Here is a 24,591-nt window from a genome sequence, read left to right on the forward strand (position 1 = left end):
TGCCTATCTGAGCAAAATTAGAAGCAAAGGAAGTGGAGGTGCATTCAAGAGTTGAAAGGCTTTCATAATATCTCGAATAATTAATACCTGGAACAGATTTTTTAGTCACTTTAATAATAGTTAAAATTTACCATTTTGTACCACTTACGATGGTGAAATCTAACAACAAAATCTGACACCTAGGTCGCTGAGCGTGTTTGGTCCACGAATCATGTTCTCGTTTTAGGTTCGATTAGCGTCCAGATCGTGGTTGTTCGGTTGTGACTTTTCGTCGATTGATTGATTGATTTAGTTTATTTTATTTCGTGTTTTGTGCCTCTTGGCTAATTTGCGAAGATGGGGATGAGTGATGAAATGATGAATGGATATTCACAGAAATGATAAATGGACATTCACAAACAACCACTCGGCGACGGGGTCCGGCGACTTTCCGTCGAGAAGATGCATACCTCATCATTTGATTTGATTTATTTTACTTAGCTTTTTTGTGCCACTTTTGGCTAATTTGCGAAGATGGGGATCAGTGATGATATGATGAAATTGATGGACACTCACAAACATCCATGCCCAAGCCAGGATTCAAACCCGAGACCCCTGGCGTCGTAGCGCGATGAACCACTTCGCCACGGGGCCGGCTCATACCTCATCAGGCTTCTATTTCACAGTTCCTTCAGTTAGCAGAACTACACTTGTATCGTGATATGTATTCAAAGATATAACAACATAATAAAATAATGGATAGTTGATATTCGATTAACTGCCACGGACAGACGCGATGGTTAATCGAAACAATTTTTTTCACTTAAAATTACCATTTGATAGGTTTCGCCATCTGCTATATCTACATAACTGTAATGTGTTCATAACTTACCACGTGTATTTCGAACTAATCTACAATTTCTGGATGTCAAAATAAACTGCTTTACGTCCGAAATAGAATTTTTCTGTTTTTTGTCCACTTTAGCAATCAAATTTTAACCTATTTAATCGGAAATAAATACAACAACACATTTATAGATAATATAATTTTTATTTCTCAGAAATGAAAGATTTTCAAAACTTCATGAGACTTAATAATATACAGACGACAATTGAACAGCAGAAACCTGCAGAAAATACAATATTATGTACATTTTTTTTTTAACACGCACTCCATTTTTTTCTCAATCACATATGTAAAGTCTTCGACAAATACAATAATATTAAAAAGAAACTGACAGAAACCAAATGAATCTGTACATTAATAATATATAGAGCTACATTTGATTGAAAAACGATGATTGGACCATATTATTACTATGCTACACAGTTCATAGTTTTCATAAGAGAATTGTAGTTGCTCGTAGAATTGAGCTCAGGTATGTAACACAGCCTTGAGAACAAGGTAAGAACAACAGGTAAACTCTTCACTTATTCAAAATCATAAAATCGATGGTCGTAAGTTAAAATACTTGATGAACCAATCAACAAGTGACAGTACTGGAAACACTAATTGAAGATATTCATAATGACAGGGATTAGTACATATTTACTAATTATAATTTAAGCTAAAGAGTTCACAGTTGATTACAAAGTTACTTTGTTGAGCAATTTTTTATAGCAGAGCGTAGAAAACAGTTTCTTTCAGCTTTTCAAACATAATAATCGCCAAAACAGTAACGTATCCTTTAAGTGGCGCCACAGCGGCCAGCAATTCAAACAGCCGCTCCAAGAGCAAAATTTGATGGGTAACAACTCCTACAGACTTCCGTGTAAAAATATTTTTGACACTGGTGACAGTAGTTTGTCAAAACTAAGAGATTTAAATAAATATTAATATTAATTTACTGGTAACATGTTTCACTTAAATTTTGTTGTTGATAACTGTTTGGAAAAATTATTTTGCTTATGCAAAAGTGGAGTTATTGCAGAGACCGTCACAAATATATGTGCACAGGAATTGTCCATCATTGTTTTTATTCACACTTCTTCATAGAATAGATTGTGCTTTCACATCTTATAATTGTACCTAGTTAGTTTAAAAAATATCATGGTCTCGGCTAAAGCTTCAAATTCTACTTTACATGGAGCAAAAATAACGTGAATTATGGTGATGTACAAATTGTACACATATCAAGGTAAGAGGCATATCATAGCTTCAACCAGTCCCTTGTAGGATAGAAATGCATGAATAAATGAAGAAAATATGAGATTTTCCAGGGATATCCCCTAAGTGTCGCTTCTCGCTTCTCACTTCGGTCTCAAAGCCCCCTTCACTTTTCTTCTTTACCAAGCACAATGAAAACCTGGTTCACATAGATAAAATACTGGTATAAAAATATGTATATTTATCAGAATGAACTAAATCAAACTTCTCAATTTTTAACCACTTTATAAGTTTAATAGGCATGAAGATCACCGTTTATCTATCTTTCATTGGTGTATGTACGTGACGAACAGAAATATTCTGGTGAAGTGGAAATTTATCCTTTACATACATTCAAGGAGTGATTGTACTTTATGTTAATGATGAATACGGTGTATCAGTTATCATTAGCACGATCTCTTGATAAAACAAGAAACAATAGTGTTCCTCATACGTGAACAGTATGTAGAGTTGCCTGAAAGCATCATCAAATGAAAGAAAAAACATTGTTTAACAACTCGTCTAACGAGTCAAGTTTTGGTATAATAAATAAGTCAAATTCGGAACATCAGATATAATGATATCTCTGTCTTAAAGAGTATAGTAATACTTTAAGAACCAAGAATATATTGTGGAAACAAGTTTTAAGATCGATGCGAAGTGGATATCTCTGTACATAACTGGTAACAAAGGATACACTTTAAATCTGAGAAATTGTAAGATGATTAACTATACTAATTCATTCAGATTATTTCCACAGAGTATTTAATATAAAAATACATTACATACAGAGAAAATGATTCGTTGTAAGTAAAGGATTTCGAAATTAATTCTTGAACCTTGTTCATTTACAATATAACTTTCCTGACAGAAGACAGAAAATATGATAGTTTACGCCAGGCTTATATATACACGCAATTTAATAACATAACATGAGAACATTACAAATGATAAGATATAATTCAGTCAATGTCATCTAACATGTAAATAAGCGACGACTTATTAGAATAAAAAAAACTGTACAGCTTTACTATATGCAGTAATAAAAAACACAACAGTTCATTTGTTTAAGACATTCCCATGTTCTGTAATCTTTCTTACTCAAATAATCTTTCACAAACTTCACTCTAATGCCTCTGATAACACAATGAAGATACATTGTAAACGAAGATAACGCGTACGACTTTTATAGCCAGAGTGTTTCTGGTCGGTTATATAAGTACTTTCTGTTTTCAAACAGAAAATTCTCAGAATCGTTCTAACTGCAATATAACAAGGTGTGGCTATCTTAATAGCACACATAACTCTTTTCCAAACATTCAAGAATCATGTCTTCAGAATTAAAAATATCTCTTTACTTTATCACACATCTTGCACATATTTAATTTCACATTAACGCGAATCGTAACACGTGAATTTTATCCTTTCGAAGTAGGCACGAATTTACTCATTCTTGCTTTCGTTGAATTTAGCACAATGGCACATTGACTTGACAAATTCGAGAACTTTTCGTTCAATAATGGACTAGTTTGTTGCATCTAAATGTTGTAATAATGGAGTGCATTTAGCACTCGATTAAAAAAATATCTTCTTTTCAACTGAAACAGTTGGCTCGATTCATATTTTAGCACCAATAACTCTGCCAACTGGTGGTACGATAGGAGAGTAAAACAGACAAAAACAACGTTCAACTGTCATTCAACATCGTTGTAAACGAAGTTGATTCACAAAAAATCACCGATTCCGTTTCCTGGTTCGTAAACAGGAACAGCAGCCATTTTGTTGCGTTTCTCAAGAAACATCTCCAGCCACTATAAGCTTTGGCTGTTCCGGACTGTGGACTGGCACCAAAGCCTGCAACGAGAAGTACCGGTTTCTGTCACCGGCGTCGACACTGCTGACATGCTGGAAGCAGCACGGCTGGGATATTTGAGACTTGGGAGGGAGCGGGACTTTTTCCGGCTTTTTGCGGTTCTTGTTCTTTTTCCTGGATCCAGGAACGGACAGGCTGATGTTCTCGGGATCCGACGTGAGCTGTTCGATGTGGGAGTACAGTTCCTGAGCTGCTGACGGACTATCGAAACTGAATCCGGCAAGTTGTCGGTGATCTGAGGATAGGTACATCGTGTGGAAGGCTCTACCGGCGACTTTGTAAGAGGTTAGGTTGTCGATGGTGTCTTTCCAGAGGGTGAAACACGAGCCACGTTCAGCAAGAAGGATCTGTATTCTTCTCTTGTTCCTCGAACGTGTCTCGCCACTGTCCAAAATGATCACGGGGATGCCAGTGTATCGAAGTTCCCAGCAACTGGAACCCTCAATACCTGAAGCCAGCTTGTCCGTGGTGCTAAAGTACAAGTTGGCCAGCGTGCTGCAGACATAGACTTGAGTCTTGAGTCCTCTGAAGAACGTCTCGATCTGGAGTAGCTCATGTTCGGTTACTTGCAATCGGGAAGGATTGTTGTTGCCGCTATTGACGCTGCTGTCGTCAGAGGTTGTGGATTCGCCGCATTCGGACATGCGTCGCTGTGTGGCGGCCAGGAACAGGCCCTGGTAGGAGTCGTACTTGTTGGTGATTTGTCGCACGGCCAAATCGACCTCGCTGATTGGCTTCTCGAGCTCGGAACTCGATCCTGAAGATATGGATGTGGATCTCTCCGCTCTTTGGTGTTTCTGCAACTGCGGACAAGACGCGTACTGGTTTAAAGTTCTCGACTTCATCTTATCATCGACGTCTCTTCACGGCGAACCTGGAAAGATAAAAACATAGGCGATAAGAACTTAAGTCTGCGTCAAATACAGCGATATCACAAATATTAGATAAAAGAGACATAAGATAGTAATATACTTCAGAGAAGTGTGAGATTTGTCTCCTTTAAATAGGGGAATTACCCGTAGCTGCGGGTGTATTTGATCATAAATGGATTTGCCCAGAGGTTAACACCAATGAATGGTATCAATATTTGTTGGGAAGGTCAGGGTGAGACAACGATCATTGCCCTTCGAAAGAGGGGTTTGGTGTTAGGACTATAGGCAAACACTGGACAATGCACGTTGTCATACCGTGTGCGGGAACCAGTGCATTTCTGCGCAGCCGCATTATTCCATGGCAGCTGCTTGTAGCTGCTAAATTCTTACGGAGACAGAGGTGTCCATCTGTTGCTTATTTGTATCACTTAGTTAACTGTGATGTGGAAGATATATGGACGAAGCCTACGTTAAGGATAAAGTCGCCACAAAATATTGTATGTGAACCCAAATTGTCCATCAGCAGGTTCCATCACTTTATCTTATAGCTACAATGCAAAATGTAAGAACACAAACAGAAACGCCACCAAAGGCGTGAATGAAGTCTGCCCCGGCACCAGTACAATTTCATTGGTTCAAAATATACATAGAACATAAGAATATGGTGGAAAACAAACTGAAATAGACTATTATTTTACAAAAGGAGACGATTTATTGATAACGTGTTGATTTCGTTATACGTAATGTATATCTTCCGAAAGCTGTGTCCTGCTGTTGCTAAACTGGCTTTTTGAATTAATGCAATAAGCATCCTTACATCAGTACGTAATCACAATCCCACTTCTCCGACTTCATATGACTTCCCTGCCCGTCTACTCTTTAAAAATAATAATTTCATTACATCTTAAAGTAATTGAAGACTAAAATTGGTAAACGCTGTAAGTGCCACAATAATTCAAACACCGTTTTCCACGTTAAACTGTGAAATGTGCCATGTTTTATAATGTGGTAAACCTGCAAATGTGGCTGGTAGCCCTCTAAGTAGTTGAAAGGAGTTCAAAGAGAGTGTAAAGAGGTCACTAGTGTGCACGTTCTTACGGGCTGATGTGCGGAACGATGCGATTTCCCAACACTTTCGCTTTTGGCACTTACAACGTTTACCACTTTTAGTCCTCAATTGTAGGCGAATAAATTCTCATGAAAAATTCAGTCGCCATGCATTTTCAAATGTGTGAAACATCTCCATGGCTCGAGGAGTCTGGTGATCTCTGTACTAAAACAGTAAGGAGAGAAAACTCATTGGTAGGGTAATACTGTATTTGCCCTCCATCCATGTTATTTTTAATTTCGTTTTTATTGGGAATGGGGGCAAAATAGGTATTTCTGCCCCCTTGCGGTACCTGAGAAATTTTCTTGCTGAAATAAGTCAAAATTGTACCCCAGATTTTTAAGGGACGATACACATCGTCATCTCTACTTACGATTCTGTACTTACACAAAACACTTCAAAATGTCTCGGTGTATCTGTGCAACTTACAGAAAGACAACAGCCCCAATCTACAATGAAAGTACGTTCGGAAGCCATGTTTGACAACCGGAAGTGATAACAAGTCGTGACGAAATGCTCTTGCGAGGACTTTCACCTGCAGCCACAATAGGAACCGCGCCTTGCAATTCTCCAATATCCATAACGTCGTTCTCGGTACGGTGACAACCAGCTATCTGAAGAAAAAGAGTCCCACCCTGCATTTCTTTATCTTCTTCTTTTTTTTCAACCACTTTCCATTTGGCTTCAAAATGGCTGCCACTCTTTGTCAATTCGTTCACGGCTTCGTGCAACTCCGGTGGTGCAATTGAAGCATCCATCTCTCTTTGAACCTGTGGAATGTTGCAATTGCCACTTGCCCTGCCTTTTCGTGCATGGTTTACGTCTGCTTGTGAGCTGGTAACAACCTTACAAGCGAGGATTTAACAGAACCACACACAGGGGCAGACCAAGATAAAATTTTCACCCGGGTGAAGTGGATTTTTGGCGAATCCCTTAATTTCTACCCTGCTACCCCTAACTTTCTATCCTGGTCTCCCTACTTTCCATCAGCCCTCAATAAGAAAACATGACCATATTATATATTTTAACGAGGAAAATAATAGCCTTACTTTTAAATACCTTAACTGTTACTGTTAAAGAACACGTTTATTTTAGGTGTATTTACTTAATACCTACATTATCAAAATAACAGTAATCCCTTAGCTTAAATTGCTACATTATTTTGCAATAGACTTATTCTGTTTTGCAGAAGTAGCTTCAAATCCAACCAGTGATGTGCCGTAGACTCTAAGTTTACGTCTACATGCGTTGTCTACGCGTAATCTACGCGTAGATTACATTGGTTGTAGTTTACATAGACTACGTAAACAATCTAAAGTGCATTAGAATTAATTTTCAAGGGTTTCATGAAAGGAAAGTGACATTTTCAACTGTATTGGTTCCTAACGAAATGAAAAGAATCCTATTTACAACAAAATTTATCTTCTCTTCTATTATCAACTATAGAGGAAGATAAATAGTATGCAGAAAACAACAACAGATGGCAGTCGTGAGGCAAGAGTGGTCTTTTTCCCATAAAACACTAGAATATTTCCTATATTAGGTTTCTTCCTAGGTAAGAAATTGTTCGAATTTGGAAGAAAGAGTATGAAAATTTCTCTTTACACATCAGCAACTGATACGCAGTATAATTTTATTTTCATTCCACAGCGCCCTTTGCTAAGTTATCACCTTTCGCCATGTTGTTTACATAGATTACGTAATCTACGTGTATAAAATAGTCTACATGTAGAATGTAGACTATCGTTGTTTACGCGTAGACGCACATCACTGAATCCAACTGTTTTTAAAACAAATCGCCACAATCATATAATCAGAAATAAGGCGCCCCTTTTAATGGGAAAGCTTATCTGTTGTAACTTACCAGTACATAGAGAATTGGTTGGTTCTATTGAATTATCTAGCCAAGATTTTGCCTAGGTGAGGGTTCGGAGAAAAAGTTTCAGTTCTACAGTGGGATGCACAAATATTTGCCGACAAATGTCCATTATTTTATTTTTTTCTATTCTAAGTGTTTTTAAGGTATAAATATTTATGTACTCAGTGCAGAGATTGCTAGCAGCTAATTGGCGTTTCTTTTCAATTCTCGAAGCTCTCATTGCGTAAAATAAACATGCTGAAGGGCAATTTGCTTGGAATGACTTACGCTTTCCACTCTACTCCATTTAAAGGTTGATCTGTGAAACGGCAAGCATCGAACAGTCGAGAAGTAGGAAAATTCGCGTTCTCTCACAACTAGGAGCTGTAAGGAGCTTTCGTGATCGTCTTCATGCACGAAATGCACACAATTGTTATTTTTAGGTCGTCGCGAAGAGACAAGAATGCACGCCACAAATAACTGTGTCAAATGATGCAATGCAGGTATTGATTCTAAACAGACTCCCACGATCCCTTCACTGACCAGCTCCTGAACGACTTCCCACGGTTATAATTCTCCTAGAGATATTATTAATAATAAGATAGACTGTGGTGTCACGCATTTCCACATAACCGACGAAAATTTATTTCTGCTTGTACAGCTCCCGAAGATGGATACATACAGGCGAGGCAATAAAACACTTAGTGTGTATTCGGACCCTTCGGTGGCGTTCGTTTTTCATGTTGGAAGCGATAATTGTGGAGACAGTCTGTTTTCAAAGTATATTTTGAAGTAACTTGGCTAATATGTATAAAATTTATAACAAAAGAATTGGATACATAGTTTGCTTATAAGACCTAAATTCATCTAAACGCCTTCAATTCTATGGCCATTTTTTAACTTACTTGATTCATAATTTCCTATGTATAAGGTACTTTTTAGTATTTACGAAGTGTATCATGATAACTCGTATAAAAGACCGTATGTTAATTTGTGTACTGTTACATTTCACTGTTGATGTATTGTTGCTTCTGTAGGTTTTCACCAACTCTCATTAACCCCACTTGATATAATTTTAAATCAAGAAATGTCCGTCCATTATTCCTGACTGACCCACCTGAATGTAACTGTCTTGTTAATTGGGTGTTTGAAGGGTTTACGGCAAGAAACTGAAAGCGGATTACATAGTACACTTCTTTGCGTGTTCTGTAATTTCCGTGGGACCTAGATTGGACGTACTTACAAGTTTGCACAAAACGAATGTTTAGCTTTACTTCTTGGAATAAGCTTTACCTTGCCCCCCATAAAGCTGCTCCGGGGCTCACTCAGCCTCAATTCAGTGGGTACCTGGGGGCAAAGGTGGCCAGAGCATGGTGCTGATCACATCTCCTCCAAAATGGGCCAAATCGGGAATGTGTGGGGCCCTATCCCCACATCTCCTAAATGTGCCTTACTTTTTTACTTAGAATATTTCAATGCCAGTTAAAGCTCATGCGAGAGTTCCTTGCCAAAAAAACAAACAAAAAAAACTATTAACATTAGATTGCTACTATTCCTCATAAAAAAAGGTCCACCACGTGACGTTATTTAATAGTACCTAAAGGGCTCTAGTATAGATAACACTAGGTAACAAAATTTCACCAAGTTTTTGTTTATCTTATTTTCTTAGTGTTTATTGATTAATTACATGATCCTGATTACGATTACAAAAGAGTTTTTATTCTCCAATGTCAATATTTTGGATGTAATAATGAATTATCAATTTTATTTTAAGAATAAGCAAAATAACGTGTTTAATTGAACGTAACTAGAGACATACACAGAAATCTAAAATAGAATACACTCTTTAATGGTTTAAATAATTACAAACATACTGATTAACATTGAATGTTCAATTACAAACATACTGAATATTATTGAATGTTCGATTATAAACATACATGTTCAAAATAACAATGTCATTTTTCAAAAATGTACATGAGAACGGCTTTTCCTTTTATCTTCACACCTCCCTTCACGCACTATACCCCATAGATAGTCCCCCATCATAGCACAATCCCAACGTCCCTGATACCTTCTTTCCATAAGCTGAATATCCTGATGGAAGCTATCACCATGTTCCTCGCTTACATCTCCTACATTTTGTCTAAAGAAATCAATATGAGAGAATAGGTAGTGCATTTTGACTGACATTCCACACCCAAGCACATGGTGTATCAAATTCTCAACCAGTTCTATATAGTTATCACTTCTTTTGCTGCCCAAAAACCATTACATCACCATTCTAAAGGCTTCCCACGCATTACGTTCATCAAGTGTCATTACATCTACAAGTTCTTTAGTTTGTAGCATCACTCTAATCTGAGGCCCGGTAAAAATTCCACCTTTTACTTTTGCTTCAGATAACTTTGGAAACGTTTGACGTATGAGATTTAAAGCTTCCGAGGTACTATCCAAACCTTTGATGAACTGTTTAACAAGTTCAAGTTTGATATGGAGTGGGGGTAAAATGATCTTCTCTCTGGAAACAAACATTTCTTACATTGTGTGCGCCTGGAACCAAATCATTCCTTGTTGGCCATTCTTCCTGGTGTGATGCTATTCATCTGCCCTGCTGTCCCATAGACAGAGGAAGCACGAATACTTCGTGTAGCCACCTTGAAGCCCCAGAAGAAATCCCAACATCTTAAAATCACCCCAAACGTCCCACTTGTAGCACTCAAATTGAGTTTTTCCAAGAGCAACATGACATTTTCATAAGTTTCTTTGAGATGAACAGAATGAGCTACTGGAATGGAAGGAAACTTGTTCTCGTTGTGCAGAAGGACAGCTTTGAGACTTTTACTTGAGCTACTGGTCTGGTTCATGAGGAATCTTTATGTGCTCAAAGAGACCATTAATATCACTACAATAACAAACGTTTTCTTCCATTTGGTAGAAGCATGCAAAATCCTTATGCCTTCCCCTGTATTTTGTTATTTTGTAGGATTTAATGCCAGTAGTTCAGCCTTTGATTTGGTTAGTTGTAAATCCCTTATAAGGTCATCCAATTCCTGTTCATTGAATAAATGTGGTTCCTTTCAAATGCTCTCATCATTAATGCTGAAATCACTGTCGCCACTTCATTTATTTACTTCCTCTAAAGAAGTAGCACATTTAGGTGGCGATGGAATTGGCAGGTCCACGCTATGCGGTACTGGAGCAATGGAAGATGGTATGCTAGGATATGGAATATTTATTCTGTTCTTTGTACTTTTATAATGTGTAATATCCATCATAAAAAGTAGCAATTATCGTGATGGTTTGTAGGCTCTCTCCATATTCGGGGAATTGCAAATGGCATACACTTTCTTGTTTCACGTAACCAACCCTCTAAAGTAGACAGACAGCTAGCTACCACAAGACACATGAGGAGCCCATCCAACACTTTGATCTCCAACCGGTACTCCGAAGTAAGCTTGGTAAGCATCACAGAACTTTGTCCCAAACACAATGTTATGTTTTACTTGTTTGGATGCGATATAATGTCCACAAACATAACAAAACGTGCCTGCTAGCAATTTACAACCTCTGGATACTGCCATTGTTCACTGAAAAGACAAAAATGCATTCACAAACGACAGGAAGACATTTGTGAGGAAATGTCGATATATATCCATAGCTTCTTAAATATTTCGATGTATTGAGGCCTTCTAGTGTTATATTAACGAAATTGAAACTGAACCTGGCTGCCATCTACTGCTAATTGCTTTGAACTACTACGATAGCCAGAAAAAGCGGTAAATTTCAAAATTTTCAAATATCCATAAAAATATAAAAAAAGTATCGACATTTGGGAAAACTAATGGTATATTCGTGTTCAGCATGTTGATTTCATTCAATAAACACTTTGAAAGGAACATAAACAATTTTTTGTTACCTAGTGTAATTCGACCTTGCAACACTGACTGCTGCAGTGAGAAATCGGTTCTTCATGTTCCATGTAGTTCCTACTTTAGCCGACAGATGTCAGCTCACGAATATTCGCGAGTCCTCTTCTTCTGAAAATCTAAATACAGTACTTACAAACCAGTTAGGTTGTTATGTAATATACTGCGTAAGAAAAGGTAGGGAGAGTTACTAATGTTGCATTAATTTACGGAAAAATGGAGATTTTATTATTGTAAGCAGTATAAATTGTTCATTACTGATATTAAGAGATGTTTTCTGAATCGAAGTGGACGTATCGTCGTTGATCATGGCACTTGAAAATGTGTTGGAGATTCATTTATCTGGCTTGCCATCTCTTGACAATAAAAAAGTAAAAGTAAAAAGTAAAGTGTTCCCCTGTGCTTAGCACCACGCCATGAAGGCGTATAGGGGGTGTGGAGGTAACGCCCCACACTTTCTTGATCCGGTCGTGAGTAGGGGTGATGTGATCAGCATCACGCCCCTGACCGCCTTTACCCCCCAGGGTTTCCCCCAGGTACCCATGTTATTCGACGCTGGGTGTGCGCCGGGACCGCTTCCAACGTTAGAAAAGTTCCCGGATTTGAACCGGCCGGGGATCGAACCCGGGACCTTGAGCATGGTAGTCAGACGCGTTACCGACTGAGCCACCGCGGCCATCTCTTGACAATATTTTAAACTATTGTGATTCAGGACTTCATAGAGAAAACAGCATTATATAAGTATTTGAGAAGTGTTTAATTGTAGTTTCAAATGTTTTAAAGGTAAAGTGCGATCCTTTGTCATCCTTTCTCGTTTTCAATTTAACTTTCAAATTAGTAAAGCTGGTAACGCTCATGTAAGGGTATTCCATCGTATTTCTGGAAATATTTCATTGACACTTTGGTTTAATTACTAAATATTTACAAACATCAAAGCTTTATCTTTCAAATGTTATCGTTACCTGGGGTAATAGATTGCTTGACATACAATATGGCGGTCGCGAGTACTCATTTATGACGTCAGATAGTATCCAAGTTGGAAATGCAAAGAAAAAAGACATTGCAATAGATGGAAAAGATGTATAGATGGAAACCATGGGTTGAGACACTTCCCGATGACGTAACGGTATAAGATAAAATGGGTTAGGGGTAGTAGATATAGGTGATGAATTTAGATGTATACTATGTGACTGTCTTTTACAGAAAATATTCCCACTCTCCCCTTTGCCTCCAGAGTAATTTATTTTGGCGCAGTCACTGGTTCACCATCATCATGATGGATGTGCGAGAGTAATTGCGAGTTTCTGTGTGTCTGCGACGATGTTGTGTGTGTGTGTATGAGTGGCAACGTCTGTTCTCACGCCATAAACCCATCCATGTCGTTAACAAACAAACTGGAACCAACGTCTGTATGCTGACGAGCCTCACGAAAGCGACACGGCCCTTTGCTGCCCGGTCCAAGTTTCAAAATCAAGTGCACTTCCATGTGTGCACTTCTACATACCATCCCGCACTCATTATAGTCTATATTATATGTATGTAATACCAGCCTTGGTAACAGGGTGCTCCACCATCTCGCTACCGAAGATTCCCGGTTCGAGTCCTTACTAGGTCATGGGTGTTCATTTGTGACGGACCGTTCAACAATATGGTTGCGGCGACGCTTTCCGAAGACACCCAAACGTCAATCTGCCTACCACATAGTGCATCCTGTACTGCATTTTGCAGACTAACGAGGCTCCGGCGTCTGGACCCACAGCCAGTATAATCCTCTGTTGGACTCGTGCTGTGTCATCCCTGTGTGTTTGTGATTGTCCCTTCATCACTTATCATCATTCATCCTCATCTTCGCGATTAGCCAAAAGTGGCATAAAAGTGAAGTAAAATAAGACAAATTGAATCAATTTTATGTAATAATCATTCATCCCCTATATGTCTTCATGTCGTGGTGCTAAGCACAGGGGAGCACTTTACCTTTCTTTACCCTATCATCGCGACTTACCCAAATACTCAGGAATAGAAGAGGTGAACAACGTTTTATGAAAGAAGAAACTCAATGATGCACCTAGGCCATGGCCGCGACTGAAATCCAGAAACTATTGAGGTGAGATCGTTGGCCAAGCACTCAACGGCCATCCTATTGCTATACAGGATATTTGGGGAGGAAAAGGGAAATAACCTATTATTATGAACAGCCAGAAAAGTACATTTACATAGCTACGGCCGTGGTACAATATAGAGATGTGGCGATGGTAATAATAATAATAAATTCTGGACAACCATTTTGTCCTATTGTCCCTATTTCCCCCTCCAGGAAGTTCGAACATTAATAACTCCTTTCTGACCTCAGTTGTGAGTGGTTAGCAGAAGAACTGGGCTCAAATAAAGTCTAAGACAAGGCGCTATTGCATTGTGATTGGTTGTTCATTTATCTCTTTCACGTAATAATAAACATTTATCCCTTACGTCGATAGCATTCTTTTAAAAAATATATATGTAACAACTATTTAACGTTGATCGTTTCCATCTTTAAAGCTAATTACGAGGACAAGAACTAATGATTATTAAGGCCTCTCCGATGATGCAGTGGTAGCCTAGTCGCCTAATCAAGGGATCCCAGTTTCAATACCCGATGGAAGCCCATTCTAGTTCAGATTGCACTTGAAACGGTTGAGTCCGGATCAGCCTATCTGTGCATAAAGTGAACTTAAAACTCAAACTCAAGCCAATGAATTATTAAGACAATAAATCAACACTCAATGACAAAATAAACCCTTTCCAACCCTTCATTACAGAATTAAAAATAAATATTTCAATCAATCTATTCGACGTTAACCCTGCTTTTGTAGCCACGTGTTACCTGTAATTAGAAATAATTAAAAACGAAAAGAAAGGATCAGCAGCACGCGAAATTCACGAAAGCGACAAAAATAAATGGAGCGAAAATGGAGAAAGAGCGTTGGATTTATGTATTTACCTTTGACGTTTTGCACTGTGAAAATCAGGGACACGTGATTTCCCCGGTTGAAAACACGCAAACGGTAAAAACCGCACACATGACCTAGCAGCACTGACTGTAACGTGTATACACCGACGAGATGGATATATACAGGTAGGACAACCAGGTACTTCTTGTGTTGTTCAATATCCCTTACTTGAATTGAATCGATACATCGGAGATATTGGTGTCGAAATCGTTAACCTTAGGGTAAAAGTTTTAAAGTCAAGCTTGAGAGCAGAGAGAAAAAAATCTACACACAGGCTATATTGGCGACGAAAATTTTCTCAAGAAATCAACTGACACAGCGCCTCTACCGGAAAATTTGAATAGTTAACATGCCAAACAGATAAATAAAACAGGAAAAGATTAGCAATATTGGAGGATAAGAGGACTATTAACAAAACGAGGAAGGTAAGACACGAAAAACATAACATGATAGGGAAAAAATAATCAAGACCTTGAATAGGGAGAAACCGAAGAAATTCGGTTGAGAAGCAAAAATTGACAAATCAAAAATTGAAAGTCTATAAGGATTAGAGTGTACGAGAGTGAAAGTGTGAGAAGTAGATACAGGAAGAATGTAAACAGAGAAATGAATTTGATAGGAAATACAAATGGAGCATGTGTGTTACTACAAAAAAAAGGAAGCGGCATTTTACATCAATCATGCCTCAACTACAGAGGAAGGTTTCAAACGTTCTCACAGATGACACTAGTTATTATGTACGACAATCTTGATATTGAAGTTATCTTAGGCAGCCAGATAAAATATTGTAACTAGAGAAGGTTGTGGTAGAAAATTGTGACCTTTTCTAAATCTTGGTACTAACTAAGATACTATCAACTGTACTTTGACCATAATTTTAAGAATGAAAGTTTCACAGATACTTACTTAATTAAATACAATGATTATCATTTTAAAATACATTTTAACAACGTGTGCACGCTATATTTCTCCTAAGTGCCTTTTAATCCATCATGTTTATTTTTATTGTAATCGCGCCAATGAGATTGAAATAAACAAGGGAACAAACAAAATGTTTCATAAGAAACGAAATTAAAAAAAAGACGGGAGTCTTTCGCGATGAGAACATGAAGGGTGTTGAAAAATATACAAACTAACTGAAATCTCACTGGCAAATCTAAGATCAAGTTCAGAAAGAAGATTTCGAAAAAGCGAGTGGCATTAATTGATCACGAAAACCGGGGATTCCACTGACAACTGTAAGTTCGGTAACAATTAACCATGTAAAAACTAACTGTATATTTAAGAAACGTAAGCAAATACAAAACTAAAGACAGTTTAGCCTTGGAGATTAATAAATTTAAAAAAACGGAGGATATTATTTCTTACTTTACATCGCATTTCCTCCTTTTAAAAGCTAATCGCAAACATGAGGATCATCGGATGACATTTATGAAGCTTGTATTTATTGATCATAGATCACAGCAAAAGTTCAATAATTTCTTTTACGTATGCAAACCGAGCAAATACAGAAAATCTTAATTCCTTCTCACCACTTTTACACGATAACTTATGCCTTAATAATTAATCAAAGATTAATTACATTTTTAATTCATATTTCTGAAAATACTTTTAAGTTTCATTTTGGCTCTTCCAAATGAACGACCACTACACGAATTCGTAAGTTACGAGGAAACTCTCGCAAGTAAACCAAATAAATACGTAGTATAGTCCGTTATTCTTGAATGAGTTTTGTTATTGTTATGGGAAAGTAATAACAAAAATTAGGAATTAACTTATGTAATATCAATAAACTTCTGACATAGAATTTACTGATAACCAATATTGTACTGATACAATATAGAATTTGAAGGTTCTGGAAAATGTTGGGAAAATACATGTATGTACTTGAGTTTGCTGAAAAGTCGTGGCCAAATCGAACGTCTCAACTCGAGGCGCCCTAAATAATGAAATGTCACTGTCCTGTGGGGTCCCCTTTCCTGATTCTTCTCATCTCAACCAAAAAAGGTAGAAATTTATCATACTGTATAAAACAAGGATCTAAAAGAACCAACGTGTACTCAACACATCTAAATTTGGATCTTACTCTCGAATCAGACGCTAAAGTGATTCATGTGTTTCAGAGCGACGAACTAGTGTAAGCAGGTATCCTGTTTGGCTGCATATAAGGACCTGCAGGCTAGACTGCGACGAAAAAAAAGCAAAACAAAAGCACGTGAGCATTAAACGACTGCGATGCAATTTTGCTGAAGCTTCCAGTGTTGCCACATCTGAACTCAGTGTTGGCAGGAACCACGCTGGCGGCCATGTGTGGCAATAGTCTGTGTGCGTTGTGCAGTAGACCGTCAAAAATAATGACCCCAACCCTTGTGAGAAAGGAAGTTATTGTTTTGCCTCTGAGGAAATAAATTACGTCACAAGCATTCGTATCGTAACAGGGGAACAACCTTTGTTTGCGTGTCTTGTCTGCACTTGAATTATTTGAGACCTAGTCCATGGCGGGTACATGGAGGCGAGGCAATAACGTTTTAGCAGCGGACATTGGCTTGCTCGAAAATACGTCACTTAGTGTGGGTTACGAAATTGATGGAAGGAAGTGTACAATCACTGATTAAATACCTCAAAAATGAGGAAATGTGCTAACACACAATCACAGGATGTTAGTTATTGGTCCTTCAAGAATTGTTTGTCTTACTAATTCAATGATAAAAATTAAGTAAGCAAACATAATACTGACGTCATACCTACTTCAAACTGACCAATTCAATGAAGTCCGATCAAAATTCAATGTACTGTATTTAGAAATTGTTGATAAAATACTGCAATTACGCACTTTAATGTTATTGTTTAGTGTCATTTGTAAAGGAAAAACATGATTAAATCGTACCAGAAGTTAACTTAATCATTTGCGCACATGAGTCGATTTATTTCACTAACTCGCCTTCAGTTAAATGGCTGTATTTGCATTATGCTCGGATAAACAGTGATGTGTTCGGGACTTTCGAAGAAGGAGTAGATGACCATAAAGGGGAGGGGAGGATGTTACGTAATAGCTGAACCAAAATTTTGGACATTGTGTTTTTTCAATAACACTTGCCCACATTTGGTATTGGGTGATTTGTTGGTGTAAACTACGACAATAATTAATTTATCGTTACACGTTCCTGTATCCATGCCTTCGTGATGGGAAATGCTTTAGTGCATAGCTGCGTGAGTTTTTTTAAGACACCATGGTCAAAAATTAAAGTTCAAAAGGCCCATAACCTTAATTTAGTCTACTTTAAATTTCTTCTACACGAGATTTTTTCTCTATCAGTGGCGTGCCCAAAGGAGGGGGTGGAGGTCATAGTCCCTTTTGGCCTAGTAGTCCTCAAATAGAACGTCAAGTTCATAACTCAAACGTTGGAAAACAAAATTTGCTTAAGTGCACATATACGCTAATCGAGATTGGACCAACAGTTAAAATTGGGATCGAAACCTCCGAGAATCGAACCAGAGCTCCCCTTTCCGTAGAGTACATCAACGCCTGGAAGATATCGAAGAATGTATCTTAACTATTGGTGCCAGGGATATCTTACAGACATCCAGAAAACACCCTTTGGATGTCCTTTGAAAAAAATGCCTCGTCGAAACGGGCATCTTAAACTGCCTTTCTACTGGATGTCCAATAGATATTCTATCCATGGACACTGTGGAGATTTATGCTTATAGATTTGCTTGTTATAATAGTTCACATTATGCACAGATAGGTTAATTGGGGCTGGGCCTAAGTTTAAAGGGGATCCAAACCCCTTGATCGAAACCGGGACCCCTTGATTAAAAGGCGGCAACGTTACCACTACGCCATCGGAGAGGACCCGGATTGATATATCACAATACGAGACTATTGTAAAGTAACTCTACACGTTATCCCCCCTGGAAATAAAATTGACCCAGAATCGTATCCAAAGCTTTTAAAATTTGCATTCCACGCTATTTTGGAATGCAAGGAGCATGAAAGATTCCTAACAAAAAAAAAAAAAAAAATCCGTGCATAAAAGGTGTTGCGTGCAATATAGAAAGATTGCTGTCTCACGCGACCTCTACGTGACGTCACTTCTCCAGGCATTAAGGGTTACTGGAGCAAGCATCGAGATTCAATTGCCAGATTACCTGAAGGAAAATGGTAGGTAATACTCTCTGAACACCGTTCAGTTGGCCAAGGTTCGATCTCTCTTGGTAATTCTCGATGTTTTCTCTTCGGTTAGTGTCAGGATATGCTAAAACATCGTCATTACTTCCTAGCTTGAAAGTATTGGAATATTATCAGAAATTTACAGAAATGGCCAATTTCTCGTGATGTATAACTATTTTGCCAATGTATGTACACACAGATCTACAAATATTACATCGACTCAACTAACACAGTTATGTGTGTAATTTTGGTTTCTAAGAAATGATAAGAGTATGGTCTGTTAAAGATGTGTTTTAATGCATCACACGAAACAGCAGATGATTAAAGTGCCCTTTGATGTATTTCTCTGTGTATTTAACAGTTTGCTAATGTTATTGCTGAAGTAAAAAAAAACTGTACATGTTTGTTACAATTGGCAAATGTTTGGTTTCGTGTGTGTTTTAGGCCTATAGCACACAAAGTTTCAGTAGTTCATGCAGGAGATTCTTCACATCCATTTCCACAGTCTGGATAATATCTACACTCTTTTCTTATCTCTCGGCCGAGATTTTCTTGGACCGACACCGTATATCCGTATATTCATATTTGCTGGATATACAGAATGTCCAGCAGTGAGTGTGGTTGCTGCCTGCCACGCTGAAACCGCGGGTTCGATTCTCAGGATGGATGATCAAAAAAGTGTTTCCAGCTTAATCGACTACATATTGTATAACCTAACTTGCCTCCTCGATGGCGTAGTGGTAACGTCGTCGCCTTGTAATCAAGGGGTCCCGGGTTCGATACCCAATTTAGGCACATAGTGGTTCGGATCCTACTTTAAACTGTAGGTCCAGTCCCGATTAACCTTACTGTGCATAAAGTGGACTTAAAACACCAACTCAATCAATTATTACTTAACTTGTATTTTCTCTCTTTTCTCTTCAATGCTGACAGTTTTTCCCCTTAAAGCGTTTAATATTTGTACACTATTTTCATTGTGTTTTTCCAAGAAAATACGTGCAAACTGCATGAGAACGAATTCAGCGGAAAGAAGTTTCCGAAGTGTTTGATTGACCCTCACACGTATTTATCCACCTTGCTGTTCTCTATGGGGGGGGGCAACATTCTTTTCGGAATTGCGCAGCGATTGGCCAGAGACGTCTCGAGTCGAAGCCTGGCACGGAAAACATAAACAACTTCCTGTGGCAACACTTGCACCGAGAGGACATAAAACCGCGTGGCATGTTAACGATGCACCGGTGATGTTTTCTTTTTTTCTGTTTTGCTTTTCCGAAGCAGAGAAAAAGAGTGCCGCAAGGCATTCCACAACGTACACCTTGACACTCGCCTCCACCCCTACCTCTTCAGTACATGAATTCCTTCTCGAGTGCATGGAACAGCAGCGCCACTAGCGGACAGTCCGAAGCTGTATTTCTCTTCCGGCGGAGCAGCTTTGTCAGCAAAAATATGTCATTAAGTGATTATTAATATGTCTATAAGCATGGGCCATATATATATATATATATATATAGTTCACGTAACGGGGGGGGGGGGGGTCAACTTTTGGTATGATTAGGATTCCTGTATTTCATAAGTGAAAACCTGGGACACTGCTGTCTGGAAGTTTGTTAGGGGGCGGGAACGGGGGGGGGGGGAGCTGAACCCGAAAAAGTTCAAACTTGTAGGCTATATGTACAACATAATTATTATGTATACATTTATACAGTCCCATTATCATATTCTTTACACTTGTTAATAAGAAAACAGAAATCCACTTCGAATATATCATTAACCTGGCAATTCCTTAACGGTGCCACAATGAACTAAGGCTGCTATCTCACAATGTAGAAACTTTACTTGAAATCTGCGGATTGAACAGATAGGCACCAGAGCACTGACGGTTTACAGTAAGCAGCTTACTATGCTGCTAGCAGATGGCGGTGCCATCGTGCAGTCAAATATCTTTGCAGCATTTTCTCTGCTTTGAAATAAATTTAAGTTCTCAGAATTCTCTCTTAATTTTTTTTGTAAATATCTCTATTAGAGTGTTACGCATGCTTTTTAAAAAACAAAATTAACTCAACTAAGCAACGACGACAAAGCAACGCAACAACGCAGAATCGCTCCCCGTGACACCTGTCACGCGGATTAAACATTACATGAATTACAGTACTGTGCAAATTAATGCGGACAAAGAGAAAAAATATATATTTTTTTCCATTTTTTACTCTTTCTTGGAGATGTACATAACGTACACTTACACTAATATGAAATATGTCCTCCTTTGGCTGCTTGATGCGGTTTGGCATTGATTGAACCAAATTTGAACACATAACTTTGATATCACTGTCATGAAACCACACATGAATCACATTGGTAATGACCTTTTGCTTCGTTGAACAGTCCATTTTTGCAACACGTTTCTTCACAATACCCCATAAGTTTTCTATGGGGTTAATATCTGGTGAATTCCCTGGCCAATCTAGAATCGTTAAATTGTTGTCAGAAGCAAATTTACGTACAGACTTTGATGTGTGACAAGGAGCAAGGTCATGCTGAAAAATTTCTTGTCCGTCGTTAGTGGGATTTTGAATGAGTGGGACAATTCTGCGCCTCAATATGTCAATGTATTTTGCGGAATTCATCATTCCATCCACTGGTACGAGCCCTCCAGGTCCACTGCAAGTAAAGAATCCCCAAAGCATTTGCTTGGGTGGGTGTTTGACTGTCTGAATGCAATGTTCAGGTCGTAAAGGTTCACCTGGACTTCGTCGCACAACAGAAGCTTTGTAGCCATGCACTTCAAAGTGAGACTCATCTGAGAATATTACCTTCCTCCAATCAGCGACTGTCCATTTCTGGAATTTCTTAGCCCGTTTTAGGCGTTTCGTCTTCATTTTAGCTGTCAACAATTGCTTTTTAACCGGTTTCCTGGATTTTCTTCCAACTTCAAGTAAGCGACGTCGAACAGTTGATGCATCAATACTGATCCCAGCAGAAAGCAAATCACGTTGCAGGTCCACACTTGTTTTGTATGGGTGAATGTTACTGTTTCTTAGCAGTAACGTGTCACTTCTAGGTGTTGTTTTGCGTTTTCTACCACACTTTCCTTTTCGCTTTGGAGAAGTACTACCAGTTGCCCTGTAGTTTCTGATAATTTTTGACACCGCTGATTTCCCAACACCAGCCTCTTCAGCGATTTGCCGCACAGTCATGGATGTGTTCTCACTCAGTGTAATAATTCTAGAACGTTTTCTTGGTGTTATATCCATAATGAAAACTCGTAGGAACACCGAGCCCAACAAAAGCGTGTTTACTACAGCCAAGCTCTCACAGAAGTCTGTTGGTTAATAATATTGGCATTGCACAACGACAACAATGAAACACCAACAACAATGCTTCAAACCTTGCAATTGTTGTAAACGTTCTCAAGTACGCATCAAAAAGATAGCTGATACTACTAGTATAAATCTGTTACGTATTTATTCGATTATCTCACATAAAGAGTGTAAAAACTAAATATTTTTTTTGTCCGCATTAATTTGCACAGTACTGTATAATACGGTCAGGATAAGTGCCTACAGTTGGAGTTACCGACAATAAACCTAGGAGGATTTGATTTCAAGCACTGAAATGAAGTGACATAATACTACGGTGGTTCAGAATATACACATATATTAAAGCACAGATAAATAAACAGTACATCTTACCCTCTTACATATAGTCTGTGGTGATGGATCGGTAGGACAACGGTGTGAATGTGCTCCGTGTTTTTTGTATTATTTTATGTATTTCTGATGCGAGGTGGTGAAAACGATATTGCAGGAATGTGCAGTAAGTACTGAAGATTACTTTTGTGTAACAAATAGTTCAATATCTGGTAAATGAAACGATAAATACGTTAAATACTGTCACTGTCATTTCTACTTCCCGTATGTAAACAAACAGTGTTGCCACCTCAGTGTTAAAAAAAACCGCGGAGTACAGTTGAACTGTCATTATCGAATTGTTCGATATATCTAATAAGATGAGTAGTTGCATCGAATGTCACGAACCTGTGGCTCGGAAGGACATTTCCTCAAAAATACAGTGTTCAGATTGTTTGAAGCTATGTCATTTGAAATGTGCACGTTTGAAAGAGGAAGATGCAGAATATATGCGGAGTGCGGGACAAATTTGGAGATGCAAAGAATGTGCGAAGATTAGACGTAGTAGTTTACAGGACGAAAGTGTAAGTGAAACGGAAGTGCCAACTATTGTTGATATGTATAAACTACTTCAAGTTGTAAAGCATGAAATGGAAAATTTGAAGAAAGCAAATATAAACTGTGAACGCGAACTAAGTAAATCACTTGAGTTAGCTCATCAAAAGCTGGACGAAAATGCATCATTGATCAAAAAGCAGGCAGAGTCAATAAATACTTGTATGGTACAAATTGAACAGTTGAAAGGGGAAAATGTAACTCTAAAAAAACAACTGAAGGATAATCAGGAGCAACTAGATGAATTAGATCAGTATGGTCGCCGCAATACGTTAGAAATATACGGTGTTCCTGAACAGCCGAATGAAAATACGACGGATGTAGTAAAAACTATTGGGCGAGCATTGGACATAGAAATCAAGGATGAGATGATAGACTGTTGTCACAGGTTGCGCAAACCCTCTAATCAATCTTCAAGTGGAATCATTGTGAAATTTGTCAGGCGAATGGACAAGGATGCCTTTATACAGAAGAGGAAAGTGAAAAGGAACTTAAATGCTGTACATCTCGGTTATACCAAAAGTGAAATCATTTATATTAACCAAAGCCTCACACCTTACCGAAAGCGCATTCTTAGTCAGGCTAGGAAGATAAAATACGAGAAAAACTATGCTTATTTATGGGTAGACCATGCGGGATTAATTAAGTTAAGGAAAAAAAGGGATGATACTAACATCATATTATTAAAATCACTTGAAGACGTCACCCAATTAATGTAACTTTCGAGGGTCGTATAAATGAAATATGTATTTATTATCAAAATGCCCGTGGTCTAAATACTAAAATTATGGAATTTTATATTAATGTTTTGAGTAATAATTTTGATATTATAATTGTTACTGAAACCTGGCTGCATGAGAGTGTAAATAGTAATGAATTATTTAATGGCAATTACAAAGTGTACCGTCGCGATAGACCTGGAAATAAGAGGGGAGGGGGAGTTATGATAGCAATAAAGGAATCACTGAAATCGGAAGTAATAAATTTGAATTGTGAGGTAGATACATTGGTTGTTAAAATAAGTACACGTAATAAGATTTATTACATTACCACAGTGTATTTTACGCCTGCATGCGGTATAGAAAAATATTTGTCATTTTATAATATGTTTGATTCTTTCGTGGAATTTCATGGCTCGAATATATTTATAATTGGAGATTTCAATTTACCCATGATTACCAGTTCAGGTTATGAGTTACAGAAAGGTGGACCCTCTTGTAGAGCTTTGTTAAATTTTTTGAATTTTTATAACCTTAATTCTGTAAACAATATTAAAAATTGCCTCGATAGAACTTTAGATCTTATTCTTACTAACATTCCAAAGAATGTGAACATATGTAGGGAAGAAATGCCACTTGTAAAAGAAGATAACCATCATCCTGCATTGACTGTACACCTAACTATAAGGGAATCTACTGATGTAA

The 24,591-nt window shown here is 38.0% G+C and overlaps 1 protein-coding gene across 1 annotated transcript in view; it reads right to left on the minus strand.

Annotated features, from left to right (window-relative positions):
- Positions 1-1,021: 1,021 nt before the first annotated feature.
- MESR3 (misexpression suppressor of ras 3) overlaps positions 1,022-24,591 on the minus strand; it is a 64,456-nt gene continuing 40,886 nt past the window's right edge. The window contains exon 2 of the mRNA XM_083125150.1: positions 1,022-4,872. Within this exon, the coding sequence (XP_082981276.1) occupies positions 3,917-4,843 (927 nt within the window). The 5' untranslated portion in view covers positions 4,844-4,872 and the 3' untranslated portion in view covers positions 1,022-3,916. The remainder of the gene's footprint in view (positions 4,873-24,591) is intronic.

This window comes from Lepisma saccharinum, chromosome 7, assembly GCF_977018435.1.
Source record: "Lepisma saccharinum chromosome 7, izLepSacc3.1, whole genome shotgun sequence".
NCBI classification, from domain to species: domain Eukaryota; kingdom Metazoa; phylum Arthropoda; class Insecta; order Zygentoma; family Lepismatidae; genus Lepisma; species Lepisma saccharinum.